Source organism: Anomaloglossus baeobatrachus, chromosome 10, assembly GCF_048569485.1.
Source record: "Anomaloglossus baeobatrachus isolate aAnoBae1 chromosome 10, aAnoBae1.hap1, whole genome shotgun sequence".
Classification (NCBI taxonomy): Eukaryota; Metazoa; Chordata; class Amphibia; order Anura; family Aromobatidae; genus Anomaloglossus; species Anomaloglossus baeobatrachus.
The window spans coordinates 41,056,083-41,080,626 of NC_134362.1; the positions used below are offsets into that span (position 1 = coordinate 41,056,083).

Below are 24,544 nucleotides of genomic sequence, written 5' to 3' on the forward strand. Positions count from 1 at the left end.
CAGATCTGAACCCAATCGAGAATCTGTGGAAAGAGCTGAAAACTGCTGTTCACAAACGCTCTCCATCCAACCTCACTCAGCTCCAGCTGTTTACAAAGGAAGAATGGGCAAGAATTTCAGTCTCTTGATGTGCAAAACTGATAGACACATACCCCAAGCGACTTGTGCTATAATCACAGCAAAAGGTGGCGCGACAAAGTATTAACTTAAAGGAGATGAATAATATTGCACGCCCCAATTTTCAGTTTATTATTTTTTATAAAAGTTTAAAATAAACAATACATTTCGTTCAACTTCACAATTGTGTCCCACTTGTTGTTGATTCTTCACCAGAACATTAACATTTTTATCGTTATTTTTGAAGCCTGAAATGTGGGAAAAGGTTCAAAAATTCAAGGGGGCTGAATACTTTCGCAAGGCACTGTATATAAAACTTAAGGAGTGCAGAATTTTGGACCTATTTAGACATTCACTGTAAAGGGTTTTTCTTTATTTTCAGTTCCAAGATAAAAACAAAAATTCAGCTTAATGGTTTATTGCAAATTGTCCAGAAATATACAAGCTTAGAATTTCTTCAATATCTTATATACAAATTTACAAATCCATCACTTTCAGCCAGATTCATATTTAATGCACTGCATTTATAATAAAATCACAAATGTAAAGACTCATCCTAAGCAATGAGCACCTCGCCTGCAGATCAATGTTAATCTTTGGTTTTCAAGCTCACAAAAAAAAAAAAAAGAAAATACATAAAATCATCCGGGTACTTGCAGCATAGAAAAGCTGTATACTTCATGAGCTCGGATGACAGATTTCGTAGGTTTTCCTAAACATAATAAGTGCTGTATTACTGGGAAATAAATTAAGTTCTGCTAAACTTTTTATTCTTAAAATGCGTTAAGGATTCATAGATCATCATGTTGGTCCCATTTGCTTAACATATTTTTTGGATTCTAAGAAGCACTTTTCTTCTCAAAATTTGCGAAGAAAATGAGAGGTGTATCTTATAATCGAATGTTGCATACCAGGGATGGTGGAGAGGGGTCGCAGGAGCAATGCCGCGGGTGCCTTAGGCTATGTGCCCACGCTGCGGAAAATGCGGGGATTTTGCCGCGGATTTCTCGCGGAAAAGCCGCGGATTTTACGAAAATCTGCAGCTCAGGCACTTCCCAGCCATTTCTATGGCATTTTGAAAATGCTGTGCCCACGCTGCAGATTTTTCCACAGCGGATTTCGTGCGGATTTTGATCCGGAAAAATCTGCAACATGTCAATTATTGTCGCGGATTTTCATCCGGATTTTGGCTTTAAAATTGGGAGAAAAAAAAAAAAAATATGCACCAAAATCCGCATCAAATCCGCGGCAAATGCGGATTTTGCGGGAAAGCTGCAGATTTTGATGCAGAAAAATCCGCAGCTACATTCTCCCGTGGACACATAGCCTTATAATCCGAATGTTGCATACTGGGGGATGGTGGAGAGGGGTCGTAGGAGCAATGCCGCGGGCGCTGTGCGAGGGGCTGCAGGAGATGTGCAGGGGCTGCGGGCAGAGGGCATTGTGCTGTGTGGCTGAGGGTGCCATCCTAAAAATGTCGGCGCTCCGGGAGCCATTATTTGATGTCCACACTGCCGACATTTTCAGACTGGTGCCTGCAGCACAGCGCAGCTGCCTCGGCCCGCAGCCCCAGCACAGCGCAGCCCCAGCACAGTACCCGCCTCCGGTGACCCCGCACCACCACCGCTGCCGCCCACTCCTGATAAGACGGACCCCCATTTTTTTTTTTTAACACTTTTTTTTTTCTCTAAATTTGGAGTGCATCTTATAATCCGATGCGTCTTATAAACAAAAAAATACGGTAGTTGCATTTTTTAGGGTATGAAGAGACAGAGTACTGGTATTTGAGATTGATTTTTGCAGGGAAAATGTAGCAGGTAATTTTCAGTGGCTACACCTGCACATATAGCTGCGTTTACTGCTGCGCAGATGGTACAGATATACTGACGAAATCCACAAGAAATAACCAAGGCGCACAGAGATATGTTGCGAATGTCAAATCTACAGTGTTGGCTCATTTCAACTTTTCCTTGCAGTGTGTGGATGAGAGAAGATAAAATTTAATTCACTACTTTTACGGAGAAAACGCAACACATTCGTCATCCGGATATACGTCACATGTAGCCAAGTCTTAACGCAAACTCTCTTCTGTCAAGAGTACAAGTAAAAAAGGCACCGATATCACCAACTGCAAAATGAGCTGGTGGAACTGGGAGTACTAGTTTAATGACGACCATGTGTGCTAGTGGTTTGTGGAAGGAAATCACAATGGGGTTAGGACTGTTCCAGTTAGCAAGGCACTACAAGTGTGCATAGGTAGGATGCTCTTTTTTCCGATCCGGCCCAGCTATAGGATGGTCTCGTTCTTCCCATATGGTTATGCCATCGCAAGAACAAATTTTTTTTGCGTTCTCAAAAAGGCCTGCAGAGCGGGCGATGATTCCACAAGCCAACCTGTAAAAGAGACAAATAGAACAATTACATAGCCATCAAATAATCCTAACATTGGTTTTCTGTTAATACTCAGTGTAGATCAGTACATCTTCAGATTTGGAAAGGGATTGTCACACAACGAGTGTTGCAAGCGCGTTCCGACGCACAACGAAGAACACACCTAAAAACACCACAGACAAGGGGGACACCGGGGAAACAATAACAGCGGTGGGCTCTGGGACTAGTGAGAGGGTAGGTGGGCACCTCCTAACCTCACTTGTAGCTGTCTCTACTCTTCTAGCCGGTCTCTATACAGTCTCCGCAACTGTGGCCGAGCAGCACACTGGGTCCCTACGAAAACCCTATAGATGCCCTGGCTAGTGAGAGGCGGGTGAGGTTCACTAGACCCACCGCTGCACTAAAGACACAAAAGGGTAGGAGAAACAAACAGGGGATAAATAACCAAAATGGAGAGGATACAACTTCAGGAGAATCCACAGCAGCTCCTTCCACCAAGGCGGCTTTCATACAAATGGCTTTGTAGAGGTCAGCAAAGCTTGCTGGGAGACCTAGCTACTTAAACACAAGGGGGTGTGACTACAGAGCAGGCGTAACGCAGCGTGCAATTTAATCCCTGTTGCAAGCTCCTGTCATGAAAACCACAATGGATCCTATGGTAAGTAAGCGGGGTCTATTAAGCCCCACTGATGGCTGCCATGTGACAAAAGTGCTATGGTATGGTAAAAAACACAACACAAAACACAAGGCGCTGCTGGATACCTAGATGAGCTGTCAGTATTGCACAGCAGCTGTACCATAAACTAACATACTTTACTTGGCGTTTCAGTAACGCGTTTCGGGCAACAGCTTACCCTTCATCAGACTACACATTTGGCCAAGTTAATGTTGAACTACTCCTCTCTTCAACAATGACATCTAGCAGCGTTCTCAAGGTATTTCTATTCCTGCGTGCCATATTATTGACTCGCCTGGCGTATCTCTGGGACTTTAAAAGGAACGTGTAATTGCAAAATGACCTATTGTTTAAGTCAGATTGACTGGCTAGTACAACGTTTTGATCTATTCATTTCTCGCCGATATGTGAAGATGCTCGCATCGAGACATACAAAGTCACATGTATGAACCTTGCCCATTGTGAGCCCTTATTTTCAGTAGGCGCTGTGTTGCTTTGGCTCTGCTCGGTATAGAAGTTTAACCACAAACATACATTATATGCATTTCTTGCCAAACATAATGCAGTGATGCAAAATTGCATGAAGGCGCTCATAATTTATAAAGGTACTTATGGCCATTTTTTAACGTGCCTGCCTGTCTACTTTGAGAAAACAAGGGTTATAATTTTTTTATCTTGTAATTTGTGTTCTTCAAGAGTGTGAAAATTGTTTTGGCAGCGAAAAGGTTAACCTTGTGCTGTACATTTACAATGGCATGGGTTAATCTTTCAGTCAAGCTCTAAAAATTGCCTGTAGATAACTAATGAATAGACCCCCATGTCTGGTGTCCTGCTTTTGATCCCCGCTACTGTCATATCTAAGTGTTAGGGTTGCTTCCTCTGGAACCAAAATGGCAGTGTGTAATAGACACACAGTTAGCATTTGGCTCTGCTAGTGTGTATAATACACACTGTATTCGGCAAACTGGATTGCTTGATCAATTACGACTGATGAAACCAGTCATCAGAATCCTAACAATGTGTACTATACACACAGTATTTGGCAAATGCTGCTTGATCCGTGATGACTGCTGAAACCATCCAGCAGAATCCTAACAATGTGTACTATACACACCGTATTCAGCAAACTCTGCTTGATTTGTGACAACTGCTGAAACTATCCAGCAGAATCCTAACAATGTGTATAATACACACTGTATTCGGTAAACTAGACTACTTGATTAGTGACGACTGCTGAAACCAGCCACAGAATCCTAACAATGTGTATAATACACACTGTATTCAGCAAACTCTGCTTAATCCATGACTACTACTGAAACCAGCCAGCAGAATCCTAACAATGTGTATAATACACACTGTATTCGGCAAACTCTGCTTCATCCAAGATGACTAGTGAAACCAGCCAGCAGAATCCTAACAATGTGTATAATACACACTGTATTCAGCAAACTCTGCTTGATCCATGACAACTACTGAAACCAGCCAGCAGAATCCTAACAATGTGTATAATACACACTGTATTCGGCAAACTCTGCTTGATCCATGACGACTACTGAAACCAGCCAGCAGAATCCTAACAATGTGTATAATACACACTGTATTCAGCAAACTCTGCTTGATCCATGACAACTACTGAAACCAGCCAGCAGAATCCTAACAATGTGTATAATACACACTGTATTCGGCAAACTGGACTTATTTCTATTTGATCTTTAGTATAAATAAAAAGAGAAGACCTCCAAGCTATAATCTAGCAGGACCATCCGTGCAGGGGCCTACGGTGTATGTAATGCTGATAGTATGGATGTATGAGAGCCTAAGTATTCTGCACAAAAAAAATAAAGGGAACACCAAAATACAAAATCCTGGTTTAAGTGTTCCCTTTAGTTTTTGAGCAGAATACAATAAACCCCTTATAAAAGCTGAAAGAAAAAGAGAAGTAATTTGCCCTAAAGCTACACAGCATATTGTGATGCTTCTTACCCTTTGCCCGAGTTGCCTGTAACTTTAGATAAATGGTGAGATCCACGTCCAAGGTCGTCTTCTCCTTCATCCACAACTAAGGACCGACCTATGATGTCCCACACCTTTAAAGAAATGACACAGCGTGCATTAGTGAAACAATAACCACCGACTAACACCGAATGGAGCAGAGACTGATCATGCACACTGCCGATCCATTCATTTTAATGGGAGCGCAGTGCTCAGCAATGTCCGGCACTTCCATTAAGAATGGGTGGAGCGGCATTGTGCAAGATTGCCCTCCGCTCCATTCAGAGGATATGACTGGATTATTTTCTCTCTCACCTTCACCCGATTATTGTCAATCCTAAATGTTGCTCGACCATCATCAGAGGCCAAAATATTTCCCAGGTCACCAATGTGCTACATATAAGAAAACAGAAGATCAAAAGTGTTAAAAATACATATTTTGGCTGGCCAATTTATCTTTATACCAAGAAATGCGTTGTGGATAGGATTGTGTGGACATTGCTAATATAGAAGTATTAAGGGTTTTCCTCCTTCCTCATAGACTTCAACGCTCTTCTGTTCTCAAAAGAGCCGCTGATGAAAGAGCACGTGGTCAGACAGGTCCATCGGCCTACACAATTCCATAAAAAGCTGTCCAATGAGAGGTTTTCAACACGCGGATGATGATGATGATGATGATGATGGACCGGTCTGACCATATCTTCTTCCATCAGCAACAAGACCATTCTTTACATTTGGCCATTGTTAAAGCAGATAACGGCTCACTGTTCGGTGGGTGCCCAACATCCGATCCACCAAACGATGAGCCGTTATTTGCTTCGTCAATAGCAAATATAAACCATACTACTGATGGAGGAGCATGTCAGAAGATGAATTTATTAATGGAGAACTATTTAGGATGGATTGCTTAGAATTACAGAATTATTATGTATATGTGTTTATATCACCATCTCTAGGTGTCTATGTGCTTTCCTTATGATGATCCAAGATAAAGAACTGCGGAAGATTGCCTGGTAAGACCCTATTGCGCTAAAACAATAAGCTAGTGAAAGTAGAAAACTAAAGGGGTTGTGAAAGTCACAACTCCTGTAATCGCGTAGTGCACAGGTGAACAGCTGCAGGCCCGAGCGGAGTCAATAAATTCAGGAGAAGAAACCAGGTGTCACCAAACCAATCGAGGTAAATTAATTATTCCGTGTCTTTATTCTTTTGCACAAGTCAACGCGTTTCGGAGATTGCAGTCTCCATCAGGACATCAAGCAAAGGACATAATGTCCTTTGCTTGATGTCCTGATGAAGGAGACTGCGATCTCTGAAACGCATTGACCTGTGTAAAAGAATAAAGACATGGAATGAAGGGAATTTTGTTACTTACCGTAAATTCCTTTTCTTCTAGCTCTTATTGGGAGACCCAGACGATTGGGTGTATAGCACTGCCTCCGGAGGCCACACAAAGCAATTACACTAAAAAGTGTAAGGCCCCTCCCCTTCTGGCTATACACCCCCAGTGGGATCACTGGCTCACCAGTTTTAGTGCAAAAGCAAGAAGGAGGAAAGCCAATAACTGGTTTAAACAAATTCACTCCGAGTAACATCGGAGAACTGAAAACCGTTCAACATGAACAACATGTGTACCCGCAAACAAACCAAAAATCCCGAAGGACAACAGGGCGGGTGCTGGGTCTCCCAATAAGAGCTAGAAGAAAAGGAATTTACGGTAAGTAACAAAATTCCCTTCTTCTTCGGCGCTCTATTGGGAGACCCAGACGATTGGGACGTCCAAAAGCTGTCCCTGTGTGGGTAAAGAAATACCTCATGTTAGAGCTGCAAGACAGCCCTCCCCTACGGGGAGGCAACTGCCGCCTGCAGGACTCTTCTACCTAGGCTGGCGTCCGCCGAAGCATAGGTATGCACCTGATAATGTTTGGTGAAAGTGTGCAGACTCGACCAGGTAGCTGCCTGGCACACCTGTTGAGCCGTAGCCTGGTGTCGTAATGCCCAGGATGCACCCACGGCTCTGGTAGAATGGGCCTTCAGCCCTGATGGAACCGGAAGCCCAGCAGAACGGTAGGCGTCAAGAATTGGTTCTTTGATCCATCGAGCCAGGGTGGCCTTAGAAGCCTGCGACCCTTTGCGCTTACCAGCGACAAGGACAAAGAGTGCATCCGAACGGCGCAAGGGCGCCGTGCGGGAAATGTAGATTCTGAGTGCTCTCACCAGATCTAACAAATGTAAATCCTTCTCATACCGATGAACTGCATGAGGACAAAACGAAGGCAAAGAGATATCCTGATTAAGATGAAAAGAGGATACCACCTTCGGGAGAAACTCCTGAATGGGGTGCAGCACTACCTTGTCCTGGTGGAAGACCAGGAAGGGAGCCTTGGATGATAGTGCTGCCAGCTCAGACACTCTCCGAAGAGATGTGATCGCTACCAGAAAAGCCACTTTCTGTGATAGTCTAGAAAGTGAAACCTCCCTCAGAGGCTCGAAGGGCGGCTTCTGGAGGGCAACTAGTACCCTGTTCAGATCCCATGGATCTAACGGCCGCTTGTACGGGGGTACGATATGGCAAACCCCCTGTAGGAACGTGCGCACCTTAGGAAGGCGTGCCAAACGCCTCTGAAAAAACACGGATAGCGCCGAGACCTGACCTTTAAGAGAGCCGAGCGACAAACCTTTTTCTAACCCAGATTGCAGGAAAGAAAGAAAGGTAGGCAATGCAAATGGCCAGGGAGACACACCCTGAGCAGAGCACCAGGATGAGAATATCCTCCACGTTCTGTGGTAGATCTGGACGTGGGCTTCCTAGCCTGTCTCATGGTGGCAACGACCCCTTGGGACAATCCTGAAGACGCTAGGATCCAGGACTCAATGGCCACACAGTCAGGTTCAGGGCCGCAGAATTCCGATGGAAAAACGGCCCTTGGGACAGTAAGTCTGGTCGGTCTGGTAGTGCCCACGGTTGGCCGACCGTGAGCTGCCACAGATCCGGGTACCACGCCCTCCTCGGCCAGTCTGGGGCGACAAGTATGACGCGGCTGCAATCGGATCTGATCTTGCGTAGCACTCTGGGCAAGAGTGCCAGAGGTGGAAACACATAAGGGAGCCGGAACTGCGACCAATCTTGCACTAGGGCGTCTGCCGCCAGCGCTCTTTGATCGCGAGACCGTGCCATGAAGGTTGGGACCTTGTTGTTGTGCCGTGACGCCATTAGGTCGACGTCCGGCACCCCCCAGCGGTGACAGATTTCCTGAAACACGTCTGGGTGAAGGGACCATTCCCCTGCGTCCATGCCCTGGCGACTGAGGAAGTCTGCTTCCCAGTTTTCTACGCCGGGGATGTGAACCGCGGATATGGTGGAGGCTGTGGCTTCCACCCACATCAGAATCCGCTGGACTTCCTGGAAGGCTTGCCGACTGCGTGTCCCCCCTTGGTGGTTGATGTATGCCACCGCTGTGGAGTTGTCCGACTGAATTCGGATCTGCCTTCCCTCCAGCCACTGCTGGAAGGCTAGTAGGGCAAGATACACTGCTCTGATTTCCAGAACATTGATCTGAAGGGTGGACTCCTGCTGGGTCCACATACCCTGAGCCCTGTGGTGGAGAAATACTGCTCCCCACCCTGACAGACTCGCGTCTGTCGTGACCACCGCCCAGGATGGGGGTAGGAAGGATCTTCCCTGTGATAATGAGGTGGGAAGAAGCCACCACTGCAGAGAGTCCTTGGCCGTCTGGGAAAGGGAGACTTTCCTGTCCAGGGATGTTGACTTCCCGTCCCATTGGCGGAGAATGTCCCATTGAAGTGGGCGCAGATGAAACTGCGCAAACGGAACCGCTTCCATTGCCGCCACCATCTTCCCGAGGAAGTGCATGAGGCATCTTAAGGAGTGCGACTGACTTTGAAGGAGAGCCTGCACCCCAGTCTGTAGTGACCTCTGCTTGTCCAGCGGAAGCTTCACTATCGCTGAGAGAGTATGAAACTCCATGCCAAGATACGTTAGTGATTGGGTCGGTGACAGATTTGACTTTGAGAAGTTGATGATCCACCCGAACGTCTGGAGAGTCTCCAGTGCAACAGTCAAGCTGAGTTGGCATGCCTCTTGAGAGGGTGCCTTGACCAGTAGATCGTCCAAGTAAGGGATCACAGAGTGTCCCTGAGAGTGCAAGACTGCTACCACTGCCGCCATGATCTTGGTGAACACCCGTGGGGCTGTCGCTAGACCAAATGGCAGAGCTACGAACTGAAGATGGTCGTCTCCTATCACGAAGCGTAGAAAGCGTTGGTGCTCTGTAGCAATCGGCACGTGGAGATAAGCATCCTTGATGTCTATTGATGCTAGGAAATCTCCTTGAGACATTGAGGCAATGACTGAGCGGAGGGATTCCATCCGGAACCGCCTGGCGTTCACATGCTTGTTGAGCAGTTTTAGGTCCAGAACAGGACGGAATGAGCCGTCCTTTTTTGGCACCACAAAGAGATTGGAGTAAAAACCTAGACCTCGGTCCTGAATAGGAACAGGGACCACCACTCCTTCTGCTCTTAGAGAATTCACCGCCTGCAGAAGGGCATCTGCTCGGTCGGGATGTGGGGAAGTTCTGAAGAACCGAGGCGGAGGAAGAGAACTGAACTCTATCCTGTACCCGTGAGACAAAATGTCTGTTACCCACCGGTCTTTGACCTGTGGCAGCCAAATGTCGCAAAAGCGGGAGAGCCTGCCACCGACCGAGGATGCGGAGGGAGGCGGCCGAAAGTCATGAGGCAGCCGCCTTGGAAGCGGTACCTCCGGTTGCTTTCTTGGGGCGTGAGTGAGCCCGCCATGAATCAGAGCTCCTTTGCTCTTTCTGAGTCCCTTTGGACGAGGAGAATTGGGGCTTGCCCGAGCCTCGAAAGGACCGAAACCTTGACTGCCACTTCCTCTGTGGAGGTTTGCTTGATCTGGGCTGGGGTAAGGAGGAGTCCTTACCTTTGGACTGTTTGATGATTTCCGCCAATTGCTCACCAAACAGTCTGTCTCCAGATAATGGCAAGCTGGTTAAACATTTTTTAGAAGCAGAATCTGCTTTCCATTCCTTTAACCACAAGGCTCTGCGCAACTACAGAGTTGGCAGAAGCCATTGAGGTACGGCTCGTAGGTCGCAAACGCAGACATTTGCGTAGTTAGGGACGCCACTTGCGGCACTGCTGGACGTATGAGAGAGTCCACCTGTGCCAGACCAGCTGAAATAGCTTGGAGCGCCCACACGGCCGTGAATGCTGGAGCAAACGACGCGCCGATAGCTTCATAGACAGATTTCAACCAAAGGTCCATCTGTCTGTCATTGGCATCTTTAAGTGAAGCCCCATCCTCCACTGCAACTATGGATCTAGCTGCAAGCCTGGATATTGGAGGGTCCACTTTTGGACACTGGGTCCAGCGTTTGACCACGTCAGGGGGAAAAGGATACCGTGTATCCTTAAGGCGTTTAGAAAAACGCTTGTCCGGATAAGTATTATGTTTCTGGATGGATTCTCTGAAGTCAGAGTGGTCCAGAAAAGTACTCAATTTACGCTTGGGATACAGGAAATGGAATTTCTCCTGCTGTGCAGCTGCCTCCTCTGCAGAAGGGGCTGGGGGAGAAATATCCAACAGCCTATTGATGGCCGCTATAAGGTCATTTACCATGGCGTCACCATCTGGCGTATCCAAATTGAGTGCGGCGTCAGGACAAGACTCCTGATCACCCACCTCTGAACCCTCATATAGGGACCCTTCTCGCTGAGACCCTGATCCACGTGATGACGTGGAGGGTCTCTCCCAGCGAGCTCGCTTAGGCGGACTGGGACTGTCATCGGAGTCAGAGCCCTCAGCCTGTGATGCCTGGGACCCCCTTGAAGTACGGATTAGTTCCAACTGAGGGGGACCGGGGAACATAGACACAGCAGTGTCTATGGTCTGAGCAACTGGCCTGGACTGCAAGGTTTCCAGGATTTTTGTCATAGTCACAGACATTTTATCAGCAAAGACTGCAAATTCTGTCCCCGTCACCGGGGCAGGGTTCACAGGCGTCTCTGCCTGGGCTACCACCACAGTAGGCTCTGGCTGACGAAGTGCCACTGGGACTGAACATTGCACACAATGAGAGTCGTTGGAGCCTGCTGGTAGATTAGCCCCACATGCTGTACAAGTAGTGTATACAGCCCGTGCCTTGGCACCCTTGCGTTTTGCGGATGACATGCTGTTGTCTCCACAAGCAATATAGGGTGTACAGCCAAGAAGCGACCTTACAGTGCAGTATTAAATATATCTAGACACAGCAGTGTCTATGTACAGTGACAAATATAACACTGTGGCACTAGAGGGGCTGCACGTATGTGCTGCTTACCGCCCGCTGAGCGCGGGTGTGTGGTCGCCAGAACCCCTTAGCCTGGGTCCCCCAGAGCCTGCGTGTGTTCTCCAGCCAGACTGCATGTGTATAATGGCTGCCGGCGTCCTGGGGAGCTGCAAGCCTGGGGGCGGGCCTAGGGCGTGCACAGAGAAAAAGCGCGAAGCCTGTGTCTACTGTGCTCAGTGAGAGGGCTGGAGCATGTAAATCGTGCCCCAGCCCTCGGCGCTGCCGATTGAATAACGTCTCTCCCCTACCCTGATTGACAGGGTGGGGGGCGTTAACGAAGCGGAGCTAGGCCGCAGAAAGCCGGGGACTAAAGTTAGAAGCGCCGCCGCCGTAAAAGCGCGGTCGGCGCGACCCCGGCGCACTACAAGTCGCAGCTGCGCCGCCGCTCCAGGGGCGGTCGGCGCGGCGATCCACACACATAAAGTCCCCCAGTAATCTGCGGGGACTATAAGCCCAGCGCACAGCGCTACAGTCCCCGGCGCACTAGCACACCCAGCAAGCCTGGGGTGCGCGTGGCCTGCCATACGGGGACACAGAGTACCTGAAAGTCGCAGGGCCTTGTCCCTGAACGGCACTCCCGCTCCACATCCAGCAGGTTCTATGGGTCTGTGGATGGAGCCCGGCCTCAGGGCTTGGTGGCCGGTAAGATCCCACTTCCTCAGAGCCCCTCAGGGGGATGGGGAAGGAAAACAGCATGTGGGCTCCAGCCTTCGTACCCGCAATGGGTACCTCAACCTTACAAACCACAAGTGGGGTAAGAAGGGAGCATGCTGGGGGCCCCAAATGGGCCCTCTTTTCTTCCATCCGATATAGTCAGCAGCTACTGCTGACTAAACAGTGGAGCTATGCGTGGATGTCTGACCTCCTTCGCACAAAGCAGAAAACTGGTGAGCCAGTGATCCCACTGGGGGTGTATAGCCAGAAGGGGAGGGGCCTTACACTTTTTAGTGTAATTGCTTTGTGTGGCCTCCGGAGGCAGTGCTATACACCCAATCGTCTGGGTCTCCCAATAGAGCGCCGAAGAAAATTAATTTACATCGATTGGTTTGGTGATCGCACGGTGAGACACCTGGTTTCTTCTCCTGAATGTATTTCCTTATGATGTCGGTGCTGGATCACTTACTGATTTACATCTTTATTGAGGAAGATACCTGGTATCTTCCTCAACCACCCCGATTCTGTCTGCTCCTGGGATGTGACATCTATCCTCCTAGACATCTACTAAACTGTCCCCTGATGAACCCTGTGGATACCACAGGGGAAAACGCATCGGGACAACATTGTTAGAGGACCTTGATTGCTTGACCGGCTACCAGATGAGTGACAACGATGTTCATTATGGCATGGTCTTTTATCATTTATAATTATTTTTCACTGTATTTTTGGGTGTTCACCTGTTTGTATAGTGTAGGGTGAGCTAGGGACTGTTAGGGTTTCCCGTCAGTGAATGGGGGCGCCATAACCCTAGGGCATTATACCCTCCATAGGGTAGGTAGGAACAGACTTAGGGCTCATTAGGGACAGCTGCACCCCAACCTTTTTTTCTGATATTGCTAATTTTGGTATTACCTTTCCTATATCTGTATCTTCCCTGCAGTATAATAGGTTTTTGTTTTACTTCATTATACCTTTTAAATAGATTATTAAAGGTTATATTTTATATGGGTTTTTCTCTTTAGTATATTTATATTATTGTACCCCTTAACCTTTACTTTGTCGTGACGCCACTTGTGGGTTGCGGCTATGTGGATGGAGCCGCCGCTGCACAGTTCTCACTACTAGGGCTGGTGTTGGTGGCAGCCTGGTTGTTGGGCCCTCCGCAAGTAGGGTCAGGCCCCAGGGGAAAGAGAAAGTTGTTAGGCGTGGAAAGAAGGTAGGCCACAAAAGGGATTGCAGTGTAACTGGTTTCTTTACTCACAGCGTTGTTATGGCTGGCAATCCGGTGAATGCTGGTCCTGACCGCTGCTCCCCTTAGTCCCAGTGCCGGTGTGGTAACCTGGTGGCTTCTTTCCCCTGCACCTGTCTCTGGTTTGTGGGTTCCCGTGGCTTGGAGCATCTGGGGGTTCCCTCCTGGTTGTCTTTCAGTCTTTGTCTGAATGACAGGTAGCTTGAACCCTGTGGGGTCGGTTTCTCTAGTCCTGTTCCCCGCTTCTCCCGTTGCTACTGTGTCCCGACCGTTTCCGGTCGGTGAGGTCATGGATGCTCCCTTCACCGAGCAGATTTTATCAGGTCTGCCTGGAGTGTTTGCCTGACCTAGGGCTCTATAGCCCGTTGGTGCTATGGTCCCGGGAGTACTCCACCGGCAACCACACGCCTGGGCCCTTAGGTCACCATTACACTCTGCTGTCAGTAGTAAAGATACATTCATCTCCTCTCACTTCCACTCACTGACTCCCACACTGACTGACTGTGTGACCCCTCGCACCTGGTTGTCGTCTAGTGGACTGGATCGGCTCCACCCCTAGGTGTCCATCCATTGGGACCAACCCTAGTCTGTCACCAGTCTTTGGAAATGGAAAAGACAAGGATTAAATTAATGACTTGCTGTTACCTCCACTGGTCTTCTGGGTCCCTTGGGGTAGGCCCTGTATCCTGGATAGGATGCAGTTCCTTGTAGCTCCTGATGGCTTCAGGGGCGCTACAACTGCTGTACCAATAAAGTCTACCCAGTACATAGCACTAGGAGCTTTGAGCGCTATGTAGATGGCAAAAGAAAAAGACAGAAATGGTAATAAAACACTTCTGTCTTCTCAGGGTCTCTGGCTCTGTGTAACAGCTGAAGACGGCAAAAGAAAAGACAGCAGTGGTAAAAAGAAAACGCTTCTGTCTTTTCCTCGGGTCCCTGGCTGTCTCTGTTGACCCAATCTGCTCTTGCTAGATTCAGTTCCAGAAATGTAATGCTATCTACCAACATATGACATTTACATTAAATCCTACTAAAATCGGTTCTGGAGCTGAATATGTATACCTTAAAGGGGTTCTTCTTTTTTAGCTAAATCTCATCTTGAAGCACATTTTTATATGAAAAAAAAATAAAACCCGCACAGTACTCACCTTCCCAGTGTCCCCTATCGAGTCTCTGCCATTGGCTGTGATGCTAACACGTTAACAGCACAGCAGCCAATCAGTGAGCTCAGTGGCCCTGCCAGTGTAGACAAAACGCCTCAATCAGAATCACTGAGCTCACTGATTGGCTGCAGCGCTGACCATGTGACATTAATACTGTAGCCAACGCGAGACACTAGGCGCAGCACTGGAGACTTACTGGTAGACCTGTGCATGGGGAGTACAGCACTTTTTTTTTTTTTTACCAAATTGAACTCAGGGGCAAACATTAACCGAAAGGAGACAACCCCTTTAAGACTAACATAAAATAATACTCAGAAATCTGGTACTCACACTGCCCGCTTGTCCTTGATCTCCGTGACTATTTCCCTCAGGATTGTAGTGTCCGCCACAACTGTTTGAAAATAGAAATGATTATTACTCATTTAATTGATTATTTCTGCCAATTCCTTACGCTGGGACAAAATCATATTATGGAGGAATAATCACTGGTCACTATGAGCCACTGCTCAGCCTTTGGATTTACAAAATGTGCACCTAGCTGTAAACATATTCATTTTTTTTTTACTATAAGCACGGCCATACGGTCAGAAATCGTAATGCTCACCGCCGGAGATGGTGCTATGGTGAGTGGAAGTGGACCCACTGGGCACAGGGAGACCCCATTCCTACCCTTTCATGTGGTAAAATCCAGGACTGTGGCAGCTGACCCCCAGGGTAGAGGCAGACACAGGAGCAGGCGGGACAGTCTCAGATGGAGACATGGACCACCAGGGGAACAGAAGCAGACAACACAGGCAGGACGGACAGGCAGTGTCACGAGCATGGAAGATAGTACAGACAGAACAGACATGCAGAGTCACTAGTACCAGGTGCCATCACGCTGGACGGGATGGGACCAGATACAGGCAGGAACAGAACTGGAACCAGGTACAAACAGGCAGGAGGGGCTGGGACCAGGCACAAGCAGGAACAGGACTGGAACCAAGTGCCAACAGGCAGGACGGGGTGGGACCAGGCACAGGCAGGAACAGGACTGGAACCAAGTGCCAACAGGCAGGACGGGGTGGGACCAGGCACAGGCAGGAACAGGACTGGAACCAAGTGCCAACAGGCAGGACGGGGTGGGACCAGGCACAGGCAGGAACAGGATTGGAACCAGGTGCCAACAGACAGGACGAACTGGGACCACGTACAGGCAGGAACAGAACTGGAACCAGGTGCCAACAGGCAGGAGGGGCTGGGACCAGGCACAGGCAGGAACAGGACTGGAACAAGGTGCCAACAGACCGTAGGGGCTAGGACCAGGCACAGGCAGGAACAGGACTGGAACCAGGTGCCAACAGACCGTAGGGGCTAGGACCAGGCACAGGCAGGAACAGGACTGGAACCAGGTGCCAACAGACAGTATGGGCTGGGGCCAGGCACAGGCAGGAAGAGGACTGGAACCAGGTGCCAACAGGCAGGACGGGCTGGGACCAGGTACAGGCAGGAACAGGACTGGAACCAAGTGCTAACAGGCATGACAGGCTAGGACCAGGCACAGGCAGGAACAGGATAAGCAGGACGGGACGGGTGACCTGACAACTAGCTACACAGAACTCAACTGACTAGGAATGGATGGTGTTGAACAGCCAACTCCCCTAGTGCCTTAAATACCCAGTGCCTCTCAGCGATAGGCTGAGAGGTACTGCCTAGGGCGCTGGCCCTTTAAGACCGGGGAAGTGGTGCGTGCACTTCCTAGGTGCGCTCCTGGAGTGCTGTGACGATCGCACAGACTCTGGGAGGGGGAAGAAGGAGGCGCCCATGTGGAGGAGGTGCCGGTCAGCGTGAAAGGATCCGGCCGCTGCGGTGAGTGACGGTGCATCCCTGCAGCAGTGGAGAGCAAGGAGTGCAGGGGCGCTGCGCTACAGAAATGTATAAAGATGAACAATGTTCACTTTCGAAAATGCAATGTAATATCGTATTTATTCAACTGGATATTAAATTACCTCTCACATCCCATTGACAGATCGCCGAATTCATGGATATGGAGACCATGGAGTCCAGGACGTAAGCCATCCACGGCTCCATCAATAATACACGTCTTCTCCGAAACTTGAAGAAAACGAACAACACCCTGTACCGATGCAACTCCGTCCATCATGGCCACGGCGGCTCCTAGGTTCTCTGGATGGAAAACTATGCAATTAGTTTGTTTTTTTACCATAAATTAGTGTTGTGATTGTACATATAGTAATATATATTATAGGGAAAAGTTACTAATACATCTTATGGTTAGTTACTCCTTCAAGGTCTGTGTAAAGCCCGATCCATGCAGCTTGAGGGGGGGTGGGGGGGGGAAATCAGTGTTGAATTTAGGGTATGAAATATTGCAGAAATGTCACTGATTTTCTCAGTGGATTCCATTTGTTTTATTTACAGCTCGTTGCCTTGGAAACCGACCACTGCTAGATGGCGGAACATGCCCAATACTTACAGGCTCTTTCCTATTGATCTTGTAAGCGCTGTTTTGAAGCTGGCCGGGATCACTGGAGCGCAACGTTACCTCCTAATCCTTGCCAGCTACAGTGCAGTGCTTACAAGTTAGACAGCAGCGGTGGTCGGTCTCCTAGGCAACGAGCTGTAAACAAAACAAACGTGTCAATATCAAAAGAACACCTGCAAATTTTGCTGGGAGATTAGCTCCCGAGCTCACAGCTTTGACATGAAAAGTCCAATCTCACTATAGAGAAAAGAAATGAGCATTTACAGAAAATATGCAAAAAGTGGGAAAAATAAAAAGACTGAAAAATACAAGTAGCACACATTTCTGGCTGCACTAAATCAATGGATTAGAATAGTTTTGACTATTATTTTTATTTTATAGTAAACCTGGTTAGTTCCCAAGAAAGCAAACGTACGTGATTTAACGCTTCCCATTCCCTTTAATACTGCGCGGCGTCCTGTACTCTCCAGCAGCTTCTGCACCTCCGATGCCGGCAACGTGGTCTCCACTACTACGGCTTCAGACGCCAGACTGACACTCACATTCTGTACACCTGTCCATGGAAGCAGATGGAGGATAGGATTTAGGAGATTGGATTTTAGTACTAAAGCTACTACTTTTACATTGATGGTCTATCCTTAAGGCCTCTTTCAAACGTCAGTGATTCTGGTATATATGTGCTAGTTTTTATACGTACCAGAATCATAGACCCATTAAAATCAATGGGCCTGTGCACACGTCAGTGATTTTTCACTGACCATGTCTCTGTACGGCATACACGTGTGTCCGTGATTCCCGTATGGAGACATATTCGTTTTTTTCTCTGGCATCACTGATGTCCCACGGACCACACTATGGTGTGATCCGTGAAACACGTACAAAAAAAACAAGTACATTGAAAATAAAAAGCTTTTTATACTCACCTTCTCCAGTGACGCTGTATCCAGCCACTGCTGTCTGCTGCTTCCAAGTCGGCTAATTATGGTCATGAATATGCATTTATGCACCGCACAGCCGACCCAGAAGTAGCTGCAGAGGGGAGACAGCATCACATGAGAGAACAGCACCACGGATAGCAGGAGCGGGGACAGGTGAATTTATCTCCATATGCTATCACGGATTGCACATGGAGAACCCAATGTGTGTTGTGAATCACGGCACACGGAGGGACATTGTGTTTTTAACATGTCAGTGAAAAACGTCTGTGTTTTTTCACGGACGTGTGAAATAGGCCTTAGATAGGTCATCAATGTCTGATGTGCTGGGGTCTGACACCTGGCACCCCTGCCTGCTGATCAGCTGTTACGAATGCTAGCAGTGGCAGCAAATGCTCTGTTCTCGAGCTGCCCCACCTTCTGATAGCGGCCATGTACTGCACATCCACTTCTTTTTGATTCAGATAGGAGGTGGATATGCAGTATCCGGCCGCGACCATGAGATGGGGCCGCTCCGGAACGCAACCATGAGATGGGGCCGCTCCGGAACGCAACCATGAGATGGGGCCGCTCCGGAACGCAACCATGAGATGGGGCCGCTCCGGAACGCAACCATGAGATGGGGCCGCTCCGGAACGCAACCATGAGATGGGGCCGCTCCGGAACGCAACCATGAGATGGGGCCGCTCCGGAACGCAACCATGAGATGGGGCCGCTCCGGAACGCAACCATGAGATGGGGCCGCTCCGGAACGCAACCATAAGATGGGGCGGCTCCAGAACGCAACCATAAGATGGGGCGGCTCCGGAACACAACCATAAGATGGGGCAACTCCGGAACGCAACCATAAGATGGGGCAGCTCCGGAACGCAACCATAAGATGGGGCAGCTCCAGAACGCAACCATAAGATGGGGCAGCTCCGGAACGCAACCATAAGATGGGGCAGCTCCGGAACGCAACCATAAGATGGGGCAGCTCCGGAACGCAACCATAAGATGGGGCAGCTCCAGAACGCAACCATAAGATGGGGCAGCTCCGGAACGCAACCATAAGATGGGGCAGCTCCGGAACGCAACCATAAGATGGGGCAGCTCCGGAACGCAACCATAAGATGGGGCAGCTCCGGAACGCAACCATAAGATGGGGCAGCTCCGGAACGCAACCATAAGATGGGGCAGCTCCGGTACTGAGCATTTCCAGTCGCCTGCCGCAACGGAAAACAGCTGATCGGCGGGAGACGCCGGGTGGTAGACCCCGGCAGATCAGACACTGATGACCCATCCTAAGGATAGACCATCAATGTAAAAGTAGCGGACAACCTCTTTAATACAAATAAGTAAATGGAAGCAATTAAACATTTCTTTGTCTGTACCACTTCTACTATTGTAAGTGATGTTTTGGGAAATAAGCAAACTATACACTTGTCATGCATGTAATAAAAGGAAAATCAGCTTCACCATATGTGGAGACTGAAAACATTTACAGGAAGGCATCTTTCTAAAACCTGAGAGTTGGGGGTCAGTCAGACGTCCGATTTTCACATAGGGGTTACAGACATGTTTTCAGATTGCACTCGTACCCGTGATAGACTATGGAGCCGTTCACACATCTGACTTATTTCTGCAGACCCCGCGCAAAGTTGCAGAGACATGTCCGATATTGCTTCGAGTGTCAGATCAAAATTGGCATTACAAGTCTATGGATCCATGAAAAAGAATAGGACAACACTCCGTTTTTCACTGACTGGTAAATAAAAGAAGTTAGAGAAATGTTTTGGGGGTTTTCCCTGCCGAAACTTGCATGAAAATCTGATGACTCAAAATCAGTTTTTCTTTGTATGTGAGAGCTCTTAGGCCCTGTGCGCACTTGCCGTTTTTTGCCGCGGATTTCCTGCGGTTTTGCTGCATGAAATGTTCATAACATCTCTGCAGTGATTCACCAGCAAATCCTATGAGAAAAAAAATGATGTGTGCACTATGCGGATTTTGATATCTACATGTTTTGCTGCGGGATTCCCGCAGCAAAAACAATTGCATGTCACTTCTTTTCCGCAGGTAGCTGCGGGATTTCACTCCATTGACTGCAATGTAGTCGTGAAATCCCGCAGGGAATAACGCAGGCAGCAAATTTTGTGCGGTTCATTGCGTTTTCCTGCGTTATTCCTTGCGGTATTTCGCGGTTTTGGGACATAATGTTCATCGCTGCCTGCGTTTTTCAGGGAAGTGATGTCATTATGACAGGAAGAGGAAGCGGAGCAGAGAGTAAACACACACAGATCACACTCACACACAGACATATAGAATACACATAGAAATCAAACGGACATAGAAAAATAAAAAAACGCGGGCTCCGCCGTATTTTTTACCTTCCAGCCGAGGTAAGCACACAGCGGCGGCCCGGTATTCTCAGGCTGAGGAGGGCGAGGGGCAGCAGGTTTAATGCCCCCCCCTCCCGCAGCTGAGAATATCAGCCCGCAGCTGCCCCAAGACTGTCGCATCCATTATGCGGCAGTCCCGGAGTGTCCCCGGCTCTTCCAGATCGCCGTGATGCGGTGGCAATTCAGGGTAATAACGAGTTAATGGCAGCGGATCGCCGCCACTAAGTCCCGGCTTAATCATGGCAGCGTCTATGAGACAGCTTTCATGATTAACCCGTAAGTAAAGTGAAAAAACAAACACCGAAAAACCCTTTATTTTAAATAAAACACAAAAAAGCCCCCTCTTTCACCCCTTTATTACACCCCTTAAACACACAGCTCCGGCGTAATCCACGGAGGTCCCACGACGCTTGCAGACTGCTGCAGCTGCGTCTGACACACTACTGAATGCAGCCTGGTAACGAGCCTGCAGAGGTAATTACAGGTCATTTCCCACGGTCGGTAATGTGAACAACACATTACCGCTTGGGAGAACTGCAGTGATCTGTCATCTATCTATCCCTCTATCTCAGAAGGAAATTACTTTTTTTTTTTTCTCAATGTGCTTTATTGCATTGAATGCATTAAAACACATGTACCAACCTGCGGAAAAAACACCAAAACGCATGCGGATTTTGGTGCGTTTTTTTTCCGCGGGTGCGGTAATCTTTCAGTGCCTGCGGATTATTAAGAAAGAAGGGAATTTTGTTACTTACCGTAAATTCCTTTTCTTCTAGCTCTTATTGGGAGACCCAGACGATTGGGTGTATAGCTACTGCCTCCGGAGGCCACACAAAGCATTACACTAAAAAGTGTAAGGCCCCTCCCCTTCTGGCTATACACCCCCCGTGGGATCACGGGCTGCTCAGTTTTAGTGCTAAAGCAAGAAGGAGGAAAGCCAATAACTGGTTTAAACAAATTCACTCCGAGTAACATCGGAGAACTGAAAACCGTTCAACATGAACAACATGTGTACCCGCAAACAAACCAAAAATCCCGAAGGACAACAGGGCGGGTGCTGGGTCTCCCAATAAGAGCTAGAAGAAAAGGAATTTACGGTAAGTAACAAAATTCCCTTCTTCTTCGGCGCTCTATTGGGAGACCCAGACGATTGGGACGTCCAAAAGCTGTCCCTGGGTGGGTAACAAAATACCTCAAGTTAGAGCTGCAAGACAGCCCTCCTCTACGAGGAGGCCACTGCCGCCTGCAGGACTCTTCTACCTAGGCTGGCGTCCGCCGAAGCATAGGTATGCACCTGATAATGTTTGGTGAAAGTGTGCAAACTCGACCAGGTAGCTGCCTGGCACACTTGTTGAGCCGAAGCCTGGTGTCGTAATGCCCAGGACGCACCCACGGCTCTGGTTGAATGGGCCTTCAGCCCTGAAGGAACCGGAAGCCCCGCAGAACGGTAGGCTTCCAGAATTGGTTCTTTGATCCATCGAGCCAGGGTGGCTTTAGAAGCCTGCGACCCCTTGCGCTGGCCAGCGACAAGGACAAAGAGTGCATCAGAGCGGCGCAGGGGCGCCGTGCGGGAAATGTAGATTCTGAGTGCTCTCACCAGATCTAACAAATGTAAATCCTTTTCATACCGGTGAACCGGATGAGGACAAAAGGAAGGTAAGGAGATATCCTGATTAATATGAAACGAGGATACTACCTTAGGGAGAAACTCCTGAATGGGGCGCAGCACTACCTTGTCCTGGTGGACCACCAGGAAGGGAGCCTTGGATGACAGCGCTGCTAGCTCAGACACTCTCCGAAGAGACGTGATCGCTACCAGAAAGGCCACTTTCCGTGATAGTCGAGAGAGTGAAACATCCGTCAGAGACTCGAAAGGCGGCTTCTGGAGAGCAACTAGTACCCTGTTCAGATCCCATGGATCTAACGGCCGCTCGTACAGGGGGACGATATGACAAACCCCCTGCAGGAACGTGCGTACCTGCGGACGTCGTGCTAGACGCTTCTGAAAAAACACCCATAGCGCCGAGACTTGCCCTTTAAGGGAGCCGAGTGACAAGCCCTTTTCCAACCCAGATTGCAGGAAGGAAAGAAAAGTAGGCAATGCCAATGGCCAGGGGGACACTCCTTGTACAGAGCACCAGTAAAAGAAAATCTTCCACTTCCGTGGTAGATCTTAGCAGACGTGGGCTTCATAGCCTGTCTCATGGTGGCAACGACCCCTTGGGATAATCCTGAGGACACTAGGATCTAGGACGCAATGGCCACACAGTAGGTTCAGGGCCGTAGGATTCAGATGGAAAAACGGCCCTTGGGACAGTAAGTCTGGCCGGTCTGGTAGTGTGTGCCTCCTTCGCACAAAGCTTGAAAACTGAGCAGCCCGTGATCCCACGGGGGGTGTATAGCCAGAAGGGGAGGGGCCTTACACTTTTTAGTGTAATGCTTTGTGTGGCCTCCGGAGGCAGTAGCTATACACCCAATCGTCTGGGTCTCCCAATAGAGCGCCGAAGAAATTCCGTTTTCCAGTGCGCACAGGGCCTTAGGCTGGAGCTATGCAGCAATTTTGTCTACAACACATCATAAAGCAATTGCTACAATGCACAATAATGAAAGTGGATGGATGTGTGGTGCAACCCACAACACGGACGCTGCCCATTCTAGCAATTTTGGATACCTGGCGACTTGCAGGTTGCATCACATATACATTTAATTTTATGATGCAACAAGGCATCATTGGTAGACTAGAATATTTGGCTGTGTGATGTGTCGTGACCAAAGTCGCCGTGTAGCCCCAGTAAAATTAGTGACAACCACTTCATAAAGAAAAATAAAAAAAAAAAAAAAAAACAAAAAAAACAATAGTATACTTCCCCCTTCCTCAGAATTGGGCTTTTCCTGTGATGTTACAGCTGTGTCCTCTGCTGGTCACCTTACAAGCAATATTATATGACCTCTGCAGCCAACTGATCAGCTGCTGTTTTCACTTTTCAGTCGCAGCAGAAGAAACAAAAATTTTTGGCTGCAGGTGTATTTTAGCGGAGGTGAGAGACTGCTTTTCTTCTAAAACAGAATAGTAAAGCTGCAGCCAATCAGTGGCTGTTGATTGGTTGCAGCGGTCACATTACATTGTCAGGGGATCTGCGCAAGTGTGGGAGGTAAGCATCGAGTCAGGCTGAATTCAGATCCACATGAAAATCGGCAATTTTTTTTTATTCCCCCCCCAAAAAAAAAAAAAAAAAAGAAGGGGGGGTGTCATTATATTTCCCCTATATAGCAGCGGCTTTGTACATCAGCAATTAACAGTGTAATGATAGCATGCGTGCATTTTCCTATGTGAAAAATTGCAATAAATCAGTAAAAAAAAGTTTGTTTAAAAGAACTGAGAGTCCTCAGTGGTTCATTCCTTTTAAATCAGTATAAATTGGCTGCCAAATTAACGGTGTCCGTATGGAATCTGTTTTTTTTTAACACATCTATTGAATTTAAAGTAAAACTTTTACCCCACCCCAAAACAATTATTAAAATGACTATGTAGCCTCTTTAAAACGATAAGCCAGTCGATCCCTTTATGGCCCCAGAACACTGATCCAGCAACAAGAAATTGCATTTTGAAGTTGTGTCTGGAATTGCATTGAGGTGTGAGGATGCACTTACAGCTTCTCAGCCTCGCGCTGTATTCCTCGCCTAGCAGAACCCTCCCCTGGCTCATTGATAGTTTTTTGAGGGTTTTTTTTTTTTGCTCTGACATACATCCACTGACCTGTAAATCAGGCAGAGGAGGATGCAGTTAAAGGGAACCTGTCACCACTTTTTCGGCCAATAAGCTGCGGCCAACACCACCGGGCTCTTGTATACAGCATTCTAACATGCTGTATATAAGAATCAGGGCCAGGAGTATAACATAAAAAACATTTTATAATACTCACCTAATGGTCGCGCGGTGGGCCTAATGGGCGTCTCCGTTCTCCTGTGCCGGAGCCTTCTCTTTCGGCCATCTTCATCCTCTATCTGAAGCCTGGGTGCATGATGCGTCTACGTCATACACACTCGCCGGTCCTGCGCAGGCGCACTACAATACTTTGATCTGCCCTGCTCAGGACCTGAATGTCGGCGAGTATGTATGACATCAG

At 48.3% G+C, this 24,544-nt stretch overlaps 1 protein-coding gene across 1 annotated transcript in view; it reads right to left on the minus strand.

The window, feature by feature from the left end:
• Positions 1–264: 264 nt before the first annotated feature.
• Positions 265–24,544, minus strand: part of CCS (copper chaperone for superoxide dismutase) — a 28,847-nt gene continuing 4,567 nt past the window's right edge. Inside the window, exons 2-7 of the mRNA XM_075325368.1 lie at positions 17,520–17,657; positions 16,608–16,785; positions 14,950–15,010; positions 5,492–5,569; positions 5,168–5,271; positions 265–2,511 (exon numbers count right to left, since the gene is read on the minus strand). Of these exons, the coding sequence (XP_075181483.1) occupies positions 2,358–2,511; positions 5,168–5,271; positions 5,492–5,569; positions 14,950–15,010; positions 16,608–16,785; positions 17,520–17,657 (713 nt within the window). The 3' untranslated portion in view covers positions 265–2,357. The remainder of the gene's footprint in view (positions 2,512–5,167; positions 5,272–5,491; positions 5,570–14,949; positions 15,011–16,607; positions 16,786–17,519; positions 17,658–24,544) is intronic.